The sequence below is a fragment of the Lonchura striata genome, chromosome 2, assembly GCF_050655825.1.
Source record: "Lonchura striata isolate lonStrDom1 chromosome 2, ASM5065582v1, whole genome shotgun sequence".
Taxonomy (NCBI): domain Eukaryota; kingdom Metazoa; phylum Chordata; class Aves; order Passeriformes; family Estrildidae; genus Lonchura; species Lonchura striata.
Window position 1 is genome coordinate 446,329 of NC_140704.1, and position 15,094 is coordinate 461,422.

The 15,094-nt window shown below is 58.3% G+C and overlaps 1 protein-coding gene across 1 annotated transcript in view; it reads right to left on the minus strand.

The window, feature by feature from the left end:
* AGAP3 (ArfGAP with GTPase domain, ankyrin repeat and PH domain 3) overlaps positions 1–12,712 on the minus strand; it is a 108,624-nt gene extending 95,912 nt beyond the window's left edge. The window contains exon 1 of the mRNA XM_021538996.3: positions 12,318–12,712. Coding sequence (XP_021394671.3) covers positions 12,318–12,597 — 280 coding nt within the window. The 5' untranslated portion in view covers positions 12,598–12,712. The remainder of the gene's footprint in view (positions 1–12,317) is intronic.
* Positions 12,713–15,094: the final 2,382 nt, after the last annotated feature.

A 15,094-nucleotide genomic window follows, 5' to 3' on the forward strand; every position in this document is an offset into this window, starting at 1 on the left:
CTACGGGAGGGTGTGAAGACTTCCAGGAACGGGGGATCCAAGACCTTCCAGCCAGACAAAGTACTTCCCAACCTGGATGGCAAAGCTGTTAAACTGAACATGGGGGTGGTAGTACCATTTATTAGTTCATGACACATGGCCAGTAACGGAATAGACACTCCAGTATCAAAGTTTGTGTTTGAAATCAAACCCCACAAACCCCACAGAGCCTGCAAACCACCTAAGCCCAACACACATTTAGGCATTTCTCCTCCAAGAGGAGTATCTCGGTGTCCTCTCTCACCACCAGAGCTCCCCAAACACCTTGTGCAATTCCCTCCCCAAAAACCCACTCCCAGGCCTGCAAAGGGGCTGGGCACCTCCTCTCACACCTGTTTCTCACTTGTACCAGGCCACGTGTCATTTTGTCCTCAATTTTCTCTTAGACTCTCCCCAGCTCAATTTCCAGGTCTTGCAGACTACCAGAGCACCCTTCAGCTGATGCTCTGAGGGAAGCTGATGGGAGGAGGGAAGGCAGGAAAAACTGCCCACAAGCTCTTACAGTCAGTGGGAGGAAGGACAGCAAACTGCAGAGACTCCAACGAGGCAGGTACTGCCCAGGGAGGCCGTGGACTCCCCATCTCTGCAAGTGCTCCAGTCCAGGTTGAACAGGACTTGGAGCAACCTGGCCTAGTGGACAGTGTTCTTGCCCAGGGCAGGGAGTGGAATTGGATGAGCTTTAAGATCCTTTTCAACCCAGACCATTCCAGAATTTTGATTACCAGACTCCATAGGCAAGATCTTATTGGAAGCAAGTCCACAAGGAAAAAGGAAAAAATAAAAACCAAAACAAATTACAAAAAGCTGTAGGCCCCATGAAGCAGCAGTGATGGCACACACAGAAATCATCCCAGGGCAGAAGAAACCAGTGTGGTAGGAGATCAACTTGGCTCACCCAAGCCCCATACCGGGCTTGGCATGGGAAGTCATGCACAGGGAAACTAGAAATTAGGTCAGATTAATAAGGATAAATATACAGGAGTGGCAGCAGCACCCTAGCCTGAGTCCAGAGCAACTACACAAGGAGTGAGAGGTGACCAGTGACAAACAGCAAAAACTAGAGGCAAACCCCAGGCACATCAGGGAGCAGCATAAGGACCCAGGAAAGCTTGGCATGTTCCATACGAGACAGGGAAGACACTGAGGAATGATGCTGAGGACAGGGGAGGTTTAAAACTCTTTCTGTAAATCTCCACGACTAAGAGCAAAGCAGAGGCCAGCACAGGCAGAGCCCAAATAACTCACCAGAACTTCCAGTAAAAAATGCAATTCCAGATGTTTTACATGGGCAGATGATGACAGACCAAGGGGTGATAGTTTCAAACTACATGAGGAGATTTAGGTTAGATACTAGGATTAAATTCTCCCCTGTGGGGATGGGGAGGCCCTGGCACAGGGTGCCCAGAGCAGCTGTGGCTGCTCCATCCCTGGCAGTGCCCAAGGCCAGGTTGGATGGGGCTTGGAGCAGGCTGGGACAGTGGGAGGTGCCCCAGCCTCTACTGGTACAGCTGATGGGCCAGAACCAGGTGCAGGACCGTGCACTTGCTGTGCTTTATGAGGATCCCATGGGCCAGCTCCTCTGTCAGTGTCCCTCTGGATGCCATCCCTGTCCTCCAGCCTCTCACCTGCACCCCTCAGCATGGCGTCACCTGTGAACTCACCGAGGGTGCACTCAGTGCCACTGTCTATGTCATTAATAAAGACATTAGCCAGTCCTGGTCCCACTACAGACCTGGGGTGGACAGCACTCATTACTGGTTTCCATTTGGCCACTGACCATAACCTTTTGGATGTGGCCATCTGTGCAATTCCTCACCCACCCAGTCCATCCACCAAACCCACCTCCCTCTGAATTCTCTCCAGTCTCCTGGGAAGGTGTCTGATGTCACTGACACACTTTCATTTCCCTGGAGGACAGACATCTCCACCTCAGGATCTCCCACTGCCCTTTTCTGTCTCACCAGGGCACTGCACAAGGCTGTTCCTGCCTCACCTTCAGATTCTGGTCTCTTCTGGACACTGAGGCTCCTCCCTCAGGAACCAAACTGGCCACAACACCTTGTCCTCATTGATCCCAGCAATCCTTTTATCCTCTTTGTTCTCCTAGTTCTCTACAGCTTCTTTCACCAGCCTCAGACAGACCATCCTCACTCTCCACCTCCAGTTATGCTGTTTTTTGGGTGTCTCACATGGCTCTGCCCATAGCACCTTCCCTTCTCTTTCCACGCTTCCTCCAGCCAGCCTTTAATTTAACGCCATCCCTCAGCTCTGTGTGATGATTCATAGTTCTGCTTTTCTATTCCTGGACTGTCTCCTGTCCAAAATGAAGTCTCAGCTTCTTTTCCCCTCCAGCATTTCAAGTGTGCACCCACAAGCCCAAGGTTCACATGATTAAAGAGAGCTGCTGCTAATCCCAGCTTTGTCCCATCTCCCCCCAAGCCCTTGCTGCACAGGGACTAGGGACGTCACTCAGACCCTGTCTGGGACTTGAGGACATGACTCAGACAGTAAGAGTTCACGGATTCTCCTTTCCTTCTCCTCACATCTTATCACACAAGCTCCAGTCCCTGAAACCTCCTTGTCCCCTGGCCACACAGCCAAAGGCCCACAGCATCCACTTCTGCCAAAAAGCGCCTATAACCCATAAAATCCTGCCTCATCCCCATGCAGCCACAACACTGCTGCTACTGGAATTATTTGCCTAACCTCTCTCTTCAGCAGGCAAACGCTCTCTCTGAATCCCCCTCCGGGCCCTCCTCTTCTGTCACGTCAACGTGAGCTGTGTATCTTCCCCCTCCCAAACACCTCATTCCATAACAACCATCCTTCCTCCACTGTCTCCCTCCCAAAGCCTGGCAGAAGCCCCACTTCTCAGATGCCGAATTACAGCAAACACCTCCCTGCTTCCTCCTGTTTGTGCTTCATGTTGGAAAAGCTCTATGTAAACCACCTGAAATCGCTTTATTCTCCTCTTTTAAAGAACTCCTCAAAGCTCCCCCAAGCTCTGTGCCCACCAGGAACACCCAAATTACCCCAGCTGAGGTGGATGACCTGGGGGGGTCCGTGTCCTGACACAGACCCCCACATGCTCATCAGCACCTGCCTCTCCCTTTTAAACCAGCTCCAAGCCCTCCACGGCAAAGCTGGCCCTGTCCTGTGCTCCCGTACACAGGACTGGAGCGGGTGAGGCTCCAAGGTGACTGCAGTGAAAACCAGGAGCAGGAGTTCTCCTGCTGAACCCTCCCGAGCAGAAGGGCCACGGTGCCATCAGCCCTGCAGCTCCCACCTCCAGGAGCCACCCGCTGCCACATGGCACCCTGACGGGTGTGTGTGGCACCCAAGGGGTGTGTGTGGCACCCTGAGGGGTGTGTGTGGCATGCCGAGGGGTGTGTGTGGCATCCTGAGGGGTGTGTGTGGCATGCCGAGGGGTGTGTGTGGCACCCAAGGGGTGTGTGTGGCACCCTGAGGGGTGTGTGTGGCACCCTGAGGGGTGTGTGTGGCATCTTCTCTAGGGACATCTTCCCCTACCCCAGGGTGCTCCAAGCCCCATCCAACCTGGCCATGGATACTTCCAGGGATGGGGCAGCCATAACTGTTTCAAGCAACCTGTGCCAGGGCCTCACCACTCTCACAGGGAAAAATTCTGTCCAATATCCCACCTAACCCTGTCTTCTGTGCCCGGGAAGCCGAATTCCCCCTTGTCTTGTCACTCTAGTCCCTTAGTTCAAATGGCCTCTCTGAAGGCCAGACCCCTCTTCCTACCGCAGGAGTCACTGCTGGGGCAAATACCCAGAGCTGCCCAAAACCAAGATCCAGCGAGCCCTGAGCCCACAGCAGGAGCCAGGGCCAGCAGCCCACGCTGGCCGGAGTCAGCGGCTCCCAGCCCTGGAGCTCCAGGAGCAGCAGGACCCGCCGGGATCCCAGATGCAGCAGCTGGGAGTGTGGCACAGAGCCCCGAGGCTGAGAGGATTTCATCACATCGCTCACATGGCCAGAACCAGATCTCACACATGACCCCAGGCAGGAATTCCCCAGTGACTCAGCCGGGGCTTACAAAGAGGAGATGCAGCCAGACACCCTGGACAGATGCAAACTTCCCTCTCCTTCTGCAAGCCACAAGCTGGGGCGCTCTGCTCTGGCTGGACATCTATTTCCTTAGGATTTGTGGGAATTCAGAAGCAGCAGGGTTTGGTTGTAACTGGACAGCAGGTCTGAAAGTCACTGAGGCACGAGAGGTGAGCAGGCATGCAACAGGTCTTAATCATACAAACCTCCTTCCAGTCAGGAAGCAGCTAAAAGTATTTCAATTTTGACCTTTCCCGCCCAAGAAGATTTCTTGCACTCCCACATCACTTCAGGAAATGCACCCGAATAGGCACCCACGGGATCCATGCTCCCGTGCTGCCCAGAGCTGTGGGAGGCGGCGGGACTGAGAGGACAGGTGTCTCTTCCATGAAGGGCCAGCAGGAACACAACAGACTCGGATTCCCAACGCCTGCAGCTGCTGCACGTGCAGCAAGTCTTGGAGAACAATCTTAAAAAGAATCCGATGCCAACGCAGGAAGGTGGGATCACAAGGAGAAAAGACCTCCTCCTGACAGGGAGGGATGCAATATGAGCATCATGGTACTGCCAAAATGCCCATCAATTAGCCAAGCTCTGATCACAGGCTGGGGCAGCTCTTGCATCCCTCAATTCCCAGCAGCAAGGCTTCTGTGCCAGCCCTTCAGCCCACAGCTGCTCCTCCAGACCATGTGGCCGCTGCCTACTCCCCCCCATCCACACCAGCTATGAGGGGATTTTAGCCCCAAGGCTGTACCCCACTGCCATAGGCACCAGAATACCCAATATTCCCCAGCACAGGACCATTCCATGTCAGCCAGCCCAGCTGGAAACACAGTTTGGGACCAGACCAGACATCATTTAGATCTAATTTGGCCACCCAAATTAAGCAAGTCCCATGACTAGCTCAGAACAACCAGCCTGGACGCAGCCATGCCTTACATTCCCATCCCGTGGGACTCCAGAGGCGAGAGCCCAGCAGTGCCCAGCACTGGACGGTGTCTATGCAGAAAGTGGTGATGCTCTGTCAGGAGCTTTGGGAAAGCTCCTGAAAGCAAATGGCAGATGAAGGATTCGCAGACAAGTGCACAAACCCAGCCCCGCTGGCACTGCTCCCACCAGGTACTCCCAGGCCGGCCCAGCATCTCCAGCCTGAGCACAGCAGGAACGAGGAGGGCTCATCCCAGAGCCAGCGCAGAGGCAGCTCTGGGGACCGGGCCCGGGTCAGCAGGACATTGCTGCCTGCAGCAGCAGCCCGAGCACAGCAGGAACAACGAGGGCTCATCCCAGAGCCAGCACAGAGGCAGCTCTGGGGACCGGGCCCGGGTCAGCAGGACATTGCTGCCTGCAGCAGCAGCCCGAGCACAGCATCCCTAAACTGGAAAAGGCTCTGTACAACCAGGCTGCGAAACTCTGAGAAATCCGGGGTTTGTGTTGAGACAAGAGTTACGTTAGGACTTCCCACAAGAGTTGCGTTGGGAAGGCAGAGAGCCACCAACACTGACATCGCACCGACCCACAGCGAGCACAGGGAGAACGGCCAACGTGTGGCCGAAGAGCCAGAGCGTGTCCCTGGAACGGGCAGCGGGCTCCCAGCTCCTTCCCAGGTCCTGCTGGGGCTGCTGTCACGGCCAGACTGGCGCTCGGAGCTGTGCCATCAGCTGTCACACAGCTCAGACAGCGAAGCCAGGCCTTCGCTGCCTCCCCCAGACCTGGCCACGCGTGCCCCCTCCTCGCCACCCGCGTTCCCGTGGTCACACCACAGGCAGCTGAGAGCCGACTGAAGCAAACCCAGCACACGCCTGGCTCCTGCCAGAGTAGCTCCTGATCGCAGGGAGGGGTAGGTGGAGCTGCCAAGTGGGAAGAGCTGCTCTGTCCCTGCCCGTAGCAACCACGCTTGTATTGGATCAAGGGAACTGAAACCGCAGCCACAGAGACTCACAATTCTCTCCTGACCCCACCTCCAAATCCTGTTATTTCCCTTCACATCCCCAGATTTTCCTCTTTAGCCACAGTACCGAGTTCTTGCCCCCAGAGCACCAGGAACCTTCACCTCCCCCAGCACAGCACCTGCAGCTCCATCCTGCCCAGCTCCCAGCCATCAGGACCATCTCCCCGCCTTCCTGCTACAGTTTCACCATCTCTCTCAACTCCTGTCCATCAGGGCATCAAGCAATGGCCTTTTCTGACTCTTCCCCAAGACCAGATTCTCCACCTGTAAGCTCAGAAAGGTTTGAGCTGCACCTGGCAAAGATGCCTCCAGATGACTTGGGCCATGCCACAAAACTCAGTAAAAGCAGGGGATGTATTTGTTCAAGCGTCCTAAAGGCGCCTTCAGCTGTGCTTTGGCTCTGCCCATCACTCCTGCGGGTCCAGTGTCTCCTGTCACATCAGAATCTGCTCCAGGACCCTTTCCAGGCAGATCCTTTTGCTTGTGCTGTTCATGCCAGGCACTGACACCGTGAGGTGCTGAGCAGCGCCAGCCCTGCCTCAGCCAGGCCAGGACAACGCAGTGCTGGAGGACCCAGGGCTCTCCCTGGCCAGCAGGTGAGCAGCCCAGGAAGCCCTTCCCAGTGCCCTTAGGAGCCTCTCCATGGAGTTGGCCTGGAGACCACAGCACCCTCACCCAAACAACGCAGAGTGCATGGTCAGAACAGGAACTGCTCCAAGAGTGCAGCCCCTCTGCTCTGGAGCCAAGCTGGAATGTTCACCTGGAGATGTTCACCTGGCATGTTCACCTGAGCACAGAAGGCTCCAGGGAGACCTTAGAGCTCCTTCCAGTGCCTAAAGAGGCTCCAGGAGAACTGCAGAAGACTTGGGATAAGGGACTGGAGTGACAGGACAAGGGGGAACGGCTTCTCACAGACAAGAAGGCAGGGTTAGATGGGATATTGGGAAGACATTTTTCCTTGTCAGGGTGGTGAAGCCCTGGCACAAGCTGCCCAGAGAAGCTGTGGCTGCCCCATCCCTGGAAGTGTTCAAGGCCAGACTGGATGGAGCTTGAGGCAACCTGGTCTAGTGGACGGTGTCCCTGCCTATGGCAGGGGGTGGAACAAGATGGTCTGTAACCCAAACCATTCTGTGGTTCTGTGATTTGCCCAACCTCTCATTTTGTGCTCTTTTAACCCCTTTGCACTTAACTTCCAGCAGATCTGGAGACCACAGTGTCAGAGTGGTCATGACCTGAATGACGGGGTAATACAGCACGAGCCACACAGCTGTCCAGAGTGCCCAGCTCCGGCCCTGGAGCAGGCATGTGCCAACGGCTTTGGAGTTTGCAGCTCCCCCCACGGCACCCCAGCACCATGGCCTGCGGTTTCCCAGCCCTCGGGAACTCACAGGCATACATCAACAGGGCAGTTTTCTGCAGAGGTCATGGAATTAGCAGGAAAAAGCTGGCTAAGCAGAACGCACTCCTTCCCAAAGGGTGTAATTTACTCAAGGCTGATTCAGCACAGTGAAGACATGGTGAGCCCTGAGTGCAGCCTGGCAGTGTGGGGCTCCCCCAGCGAGGAGGGTCCTCATCCTCCTCCAGAAGATCCTGCATCAGTGGCAGCTCCTGCCTCAGTTTGCTTTGTGAATCAGCACATCAGGAGCCGTTTCAAAAGACTTTGGGAAAGGATGGAGCATGGAGCTGGAAGACTTGTGCTGGAACTGAACAGAATGATGAAGTTCAGCCAATTTAACCCATGAGAAAGAGAGACAGCAAAGTGGCCTCAGTAACTGGTATAAGTGGCTTTAAACAGGAAAATGCCCAGTACCAAGGCAGCCCTTTGTCAGAGAAAAATGCAGAAAATACCCAGGATGTTGGAGATGCCAGCTGGAAAATTCACAGCACTTATTAACAGCAAGACAGGCTATGATGGAGTAAACTCCTGAGGCAGAGGCCCAGGTCTGTATCTCCAACAGGCCTCAGCCAGAGGCCTTGTTTTTTAAGGCCAAAATCCTGGGATGGGCTATTTACACCAAGTGACCCAACAGTCCATGCTGGCCTCACACCCAGCCAACAGCCAGGCCCTGGAGCGAGGTAGAGCCAGCAGTGGGGTAGCCCCTGCCTGGCAGAGCAGATGTGGAGCTCACAGACAACCAGGCTGCTCCCAGCCACCACAGACATTCTGCAGGGCTCTCTCATCCTGAGCCTCTGCCAGAGCAGAAACAGCTGGAAATTGTAGAGGAGAGCTTTCCCAAACTAATCCTGCTTCTTAAACTGCAGAGGGAAACCCACACGGGTTTAGAGGCAGGTGGGAGAGGTGAGAAAGGACAATAAAGGGAAAAAAACATGTACTCCAGGTAAAGCTGACTACAGAGAGATTCCCGGTCCTGCTCCCTGGGCATTGAGTCCTCACCATGGCTCAAACCCTCTCCAAGCTTTCCCAGAGAGCTGAGCTTTAGATGGGCTGCAAGGCATGTGCACAACCACAAACATCAGAAGAAAATTCCCATCATCTGGCAAAAGCTCTGTTGAGGGAATCTCACCTACTTCTTATCTACCTCTCCCTCCTGCCTTCACCACTTCACACTCCCAGAAAACCTCTGTATAACCATTCTTCAGTCCCACATCATGCTCTTCTTTCGCTATTCCATCTTGCTGGTGCTGTCTCTCCCAGCTGTCCATGCATGCAGGTTCCTGCAGCCCCATGCTGCTCGCAGCCTGTCCTGCATGTCCCTCAGGTAACCCCCGCCCCAGATGCATTGCTCATCCTCCTCCAACCCACGTTCTGGTCTATGCTCAAAGTTCACTTCTAGGAAAGAAATCAAGCACTGTGCAATTACTGCTCTAATTACAAACTCTATTAATACGGTTCTGTCTGCAGCCTGTCCCAGAGTCACGATGTTGGAGGCCACATTTACTGTGAGCAGGGCTGCACCAGCCCCAGGTTGGTTTCGTTTTGCTTTATGCAGATACAAAATCTTTTATAGAACTCAGCAGCTTGCAGCAGTCTCCACAATTTGGCAAGGAAAGCAGCCTGGGATGAGAGAATTGCTTTTTGTAAGCCCCCTGAAAATCTGTCCAAATTTGGTGGTTAGAAACTACCAAAAACCTCCAGGTCCTGCCTGTGATGCAGCTGATGCTGGCTACCAGCCCAACTTGCCATCTCCCTCAGCCCCAGTGCCCCTCAGCCGCCATCGCCTCCGAATAAAGCTCCAGCTCAAGGAGGAGACCAAAACAGAGCAATTTCCCTTTCTTCCCACAGTGGCACCACCGATGCCGACCCATGAGCAGGCGCAGCTGGCTCTCACCCCATCGTGGGCTGCAAACTTCTCAAGAAAGGCTCGCTCCCCAAGCCAGGGGGGCTGGCAGGACTCTGGCTGCAGCAGCCCCAATACCCACTCCACCCCCTCCTTGGCAGAGCCACACTGCCACAGACCCACCCCCCCAGTTCTGTACATCCCTGCCAATGCCCGACTCCACTGCTGGCACGGCTGCAACAGTGACGCCCTTGCAGTGACAGCCCTGCAGGGACACTGGCAGCCTGGCAGAGGGTGGGCAGCTTGGACCCCCTGCCCCGCTGCAGCATTGCACTGCCTTCGACTTTTCCCCTTCAAAAATGAAGGAATTACCTACAGGAAAGGAATCTGGAAGGAGGACATGAGCAAGCCTTGCAAGGCCCAGTGCTCACATTTTAGGAAATGGAATTTGGGGTTTCACTGGCAATTTCTGTCATGGATTTTCAGACCACGAACCATTGTTCCAGTCACCAACTCTGATCTTCAGATCAGGAACATCAACAAACAAAACCCTCTTTCAGACATTTCTGTATCAACTCCCAAACCTGCAGTTTAGAAGGAAATTCCCTTCCAGACCAAGGCACTCCACGGAATGATAACATCTCCAGCAAGGCTCTTCCAGCCATTAATTAACCCCTGTTCATTCACTCACACACACCTGGTAACGGGCCACAGGTAACTGTGTAAACACAGCACACATTTCACCAGGATCAGGACTCATCCCAGTGCCTGGCAGGTATTAAGGGAATGCAGCCCAGACAAGGAAATCTGAGGGATTCCTGCTCAAATCCACAGGGAAGGCTCAGAAGAGGCAGGAAGAGGCTGTGGCTTGAGCAGGCAAAGTCCCCGAGGACATGCAGCCTCTGGCATCATCCCACAGCCCCGTGGACACAGGTGAGCCATGTCACGGCCAGCCAGGGGCAGGGCACCCTCAGCCCTCATTCTGGGTGACACAGGGTGCTTTGGGAAGCCCCGAGCACCTCAGCAGCAGCACACAGGAGGCTGGTGTGTGTGTTCACACCTTCCCAGCTCCAGGAGGAACCACGCAGCAGAGGAGTTGCTAAGAGACGTGCGCCTCCCACCAGCGTGCCCAGCACCCGCCGCCGGGGCTGGGGCGCAGGACGGGACACGCGCCCGGCACCCGCGCGGCTCCGCGGCCTGCTGAGGGACAAGGGGCAGGGACACGGTGCCCGCCATGGCTCTGCCCACAGAGGTGGCCCTGGGAGCACCTCAGGCACAGCCCCGCCGTGCCTCAGCTGGCAGCTCCTGTGTCCCACAGTGCAGGAACCTCACACAAGGTAAAATCATGTCACCAGTGACCTCGGGGCTCCCAGCACAGCTGTCATCAGAGGCACAAACAAGGGAGAGCTGCAGGAACCCATGGGAACGGGCAGAGCACAGTCCTCCCCCACCAGCCCACTGGGACTGATGGGACCCCAACATATCGGACTGAGCCACTGCCATGGCCTGTGCCAGCCTTGCCCTCCCACCCATCTCCATCCAGCCCGAGCTCCTTTCCTCTCCTCCAGTTCCATCAGCCCAACAGCTTTCTGTGGCTGAATACCTCCACAGATGTAGAAAGGACCCTCCAGCATCAGCACAGGGTTTTACATCCTCCCTGTCTTTACCCCACTGAGTCTTCTTTGTCCTTGCACCATGATGCTAATAAAACAAATTCTGATATTTACAGTCCTTCAATCCATGCAACCTTTTCTGTTACAGGCCTGACTCTTCTTACAAGCCATCTTCCTTTCCTCCTTTCCACAGAAACTCAAAAGGACCAAAGTGGGATGCAGGCCTCTGGAGAAGCACCCAGGCTGCTGCTCACATGCAGCATTACCATGGTGGCCAGCACCCCTATAGCGTGCCTACCATTCCCCAGAACTACCTCCTGTGCCCCTGCAGTGACATTCCTGGCATGAGGCAGCAGGAATGGAGCTGAGCACACTGCCACCAAGCTGGGACAACAAAACCCAGGGCAGTGAAACGGCAGTGCCCGGCAAGCACCGAGCTGGACTGGGGCTCCTCACATAGACCAAGGGCACTCACGGCCCTGCCTTCCCTGCAGTGGGCCGGCTGCAGATTCCTGGATGCTTGGGCTCACCGAGGTCAGAGGGACCCTTAGGCTGGGGGGCTACAACCAGCCTGCCGGCCCACAGTGGGCCTGAGCACAGCACGATCAACCTTCCCCTCCCCTCGGCTCCACCGCAGCCACTCGCCCATCCTGGCTCCATCCCAGCCCCCCTTCATCTCAGCCCCTCGGCTGCATCGCGGCCCCTCACCCACGGCAGTCCCCAGCCCCATCGCAGCCCCTCGGCTCCATCGCAGCCCCCCAATTCCATCGCAGCCCCTCGGCTCCATTACATTTCCCCAGCTCCTCTGCAGTTCTTCAGCTCCATCCCTCCCCTCGCTGCCGGCTCCCGGTGCCCGGGCCGCAGTGTTCTGCATTTCTAATGTTAACGGGCTCCGGCGGATCCCGCTCCCCGCCGCCGCTGAGTCCAAACCCCCCCCGCCCGATGCCGGACCAGCGCCCGCCCCCGCCCGCCGCTCCCGGCAGAGGCCGCGGGCGGAGTCCCCGGCCCTGCGCAGGCCCGGCCGCGACCACCATCGCCGCGGGGCCGGGAGCGGGGCCGGGAGCGGGGCCGGGAGCGGGGCCGGGAGCGGGGCCGGGAGCGGGGCCGGGGCGGGGGCGGCTGCCGAGTGTGTCCCCTCGGCTGCCTCCCTCCCGGCGCGCCCGGCCCCGCGGCGGCGGCGGGGCCGCAGCGCCCGTGAGCCCCGGCCCCGCGCAGGCCGCGCCGGCCCCGCGCCCCCGGCCCCGCCGCCGCGGGGCCCGCCGCGATCCCGGTGCCGCGGGCAGGGCCGAGCCGGGCCGGGCCCCGCGGGCGGCAGCGGGCGAGGTGCGGCGGCGGCGGGGACAAAGGCGGCGGCGCGGCCGGGCCGGTGCCGCCCGCCGGTGACCCGCGCGGTGCCCGGTGCCCGGTGCTCACCCTCGATGGAGATGACGTGCTCGCGGATCTGGCTCTGCAGCGCCAGGTCCTCCACGCGCTCGATCAGGTCGTAGATCGCGTAGATATTGGGGTGCACGGACTCGAAGCGCCCGATTTCGGCGCGGATCGCGGCCGAGTTGGAGAGCCCGAACTGCGGCGGGGGCGGCCCGCCGGGCTGCGGCCCCGAGGGCCCGGGCACGGGCACCGGCACCGGCCCGCCCGGCGCCGCCAGGCTCTGCTGCTGCCCGGGGCTCTGCCCGGCGCCGCCCGGGAAGTTCATCGCGGCGGCGGCGGGGCCGGTCAGCGGCGCGGGGCTCCGGACAGCCGCTGCATGGCCGCAGCCGCGTCCGTCCGCGGGTCCCCCGGGCTCCGCCGCCGCCCCCGACCGCCTCCCGCCGGCTCCGCCCCGCCCCGCCCGCGTCAGCGGGACCGGCCCCGCGGCGGGCGGGGAGCGGGGGGACGGGGTGGGCAGAGCGGGGAGCGGAGCCGGCACCGGCGAGGGCAGAGGAGAGGGGACACCGGCATCCGGAGGGGGAGCGGGGCCCGGGACCGAGAGCCGGGGGAGCCGGCACCAGGAGGGGGAGCGGAGCGCTGCCGCTGCCCGGTCCTGCCCCGCTCCGCCGCGGCCCCTGCCCGCCCGGCACCACGGGCATGGGCGCTTGACCCCTGCCCGGCCCCCGCCCGGCTCCGAGTGTCGGCCCCCGTGCCTCAGCATCCCGCCGCGGCCATCCCAGACACCGCGGCGGCAGCGCCGCTGTTGTGCGGCTGCCCATGCCCACGCTCTCCCCGGCCCTGGAGACCCCTGTGCCAGCCTGGGAACCCTCCTGGGCGAGCCTGGAAACCCCCCTGTGCCAGCCTGGAGACTCCTGGGCCAGCCTGGAGACCCCTGGGCGAGCCTGGGAACCCCCCTGTGCCAGCCTGGAGACCCCTGGGCCAGCCTGGGAACCCTCCTGGGCCAGCCTGGGAACCCTCCTGGGTGAGCCTGGGAGCCCCCCTGTGCCAGCCTGGAGACCCCTGTGCCAGCCTGGGAACCCCCTGCCCCAGCCCTGCCTCCAGCTGCATTCCAGAGGTAATTTTGTCGTTAATCACCCCAAGGTCACTAATGAAGCTGTGGAACATGACCAGTCCCAAGGAGCTCCTGGGTGCCCACCCACGGCTGCCCCACTGTGGTGGGGTCTCTTCCCTGGTGACCCCCTGCCCACAGGCCAAGTGCTTCCCCCGGCCCGTACTCTCAGTACCGGCTGCTCCAGGCCACTCCGGGCAGGGCTGGCACGACGGTGGAACTGCCTCGTGGTGACCACCATGGTGGCAGTCCAGCCATCTCAGGGGATGTCTGTTGGGCAGGGTCTGGTTACACCCCTCCCGCTGTGCCCATCCCTAAGGCAGCTTGCATGGGGTGACCCGGGGCACGGGAAGGCTCCAGATGGGCACAGGGCTGGCAGCACCGTGGGAGCCAGTGGAGCTCACTGGGGCATCGCTGGGGACTAGCTGAAATCTTCCAAATGGTTGAGAAAAAACAGGATCGTGGGCCCTGGCAGATTAAATTAAAAAGTGGAATTTGGGAGAGGAGAAGGAACATAAAGGTGAGTAGCTGAGAGAACCAGATTCCAATGGATTTCTCCCTCAGTCCCACTGGGACCAGAGTCACGGTGTGCAGCAATACCCCAGTTCCAGGGGGGCTTAGGGGGCAGCTGGAGGCTGCTTTCCACCCTCTGCCCTTCTCTGGGTGATGGTGGGAAAGGTTAGAGGAGGAAGAAGCCGAGGAGGAAGAGGACAGCAAGGAGGAAAAGGAGGAGGAGGGATCTCTGGAAAGTTTCTAAATGCCTCCCGGCTCCGGAATCCTCTGTGACTCGGCAGTGGGTGCTGGGTGTGTGGGTGGGAGAAGCACCTCCCTGCCCTCTCCCCCTCCCTCTTGCGCCCTTCAGGATTCCTTGAGTGCATCCTAACTGCCTCTGCCACGAGAATGGCTTTACTAGAAAATAACTTCTATGTGGGTTTTTTGAAAGCATGTAGAAAATCTGTATCTGTTACAGAACCATGCTCCCCTCACCTTCCATGCTTCCCAAGGTTTCCAAAGGTCTTTGAAAGATCAGTCCTAGCTCTGCTCAGCAGGAGCTTCCCTGACATGTCTGAGGGGATTACGTCCACATGGATTATGCAAGGCCATCCCAGCACCTCAGCACAACAGTGCCTGGCTGTGCAATGGCCTTTCTCCAGCCTGTTTTTTGTTTGGGTCTCTTGGTCCTTGCTTATGGCCTTTTTCTCCATCTTCTTCCATCATCCTCAGCATCATCATCATCCCAGGATAGTTTAAGTGGGAAGGGACCTTAAAACCCATCCAGTTCCACTCCTCTGCAGACAGGCACACCTTCTACCAGACCAGGTTGCCCCACACCCCCTCCAGCCCAGCCTGGAATACTTCCAGGAACAGGGCAGCCGCAGCTTCTCTGGGGAACCCGTGCCAGGGCCTCGCCACCCTGACAGGGAAGAATTTCTCCTCAGGATCCCACTAAATCCTGCCCTCAGTCAGTTATCACATAAACATTTCTAAATTGTCTCCATTTCAGCAACTTTGAATGTCCAGACAGCCCACACGCAGCTGCCTCCCCCCATCACCCTCAGTCGGGGATTCCAGGATTTATCCCAGGTGAGGGAAGGGACATCATCCCGCATCCCTCCCTCACCCTCACCTGGCTGAAGCAGCAGCCCAGAGCTTTCCCTTGACAGGTGGGCTCTGGCCACCCCACATCCCCTGACCCCTCCTCCTCCTCTTCTTT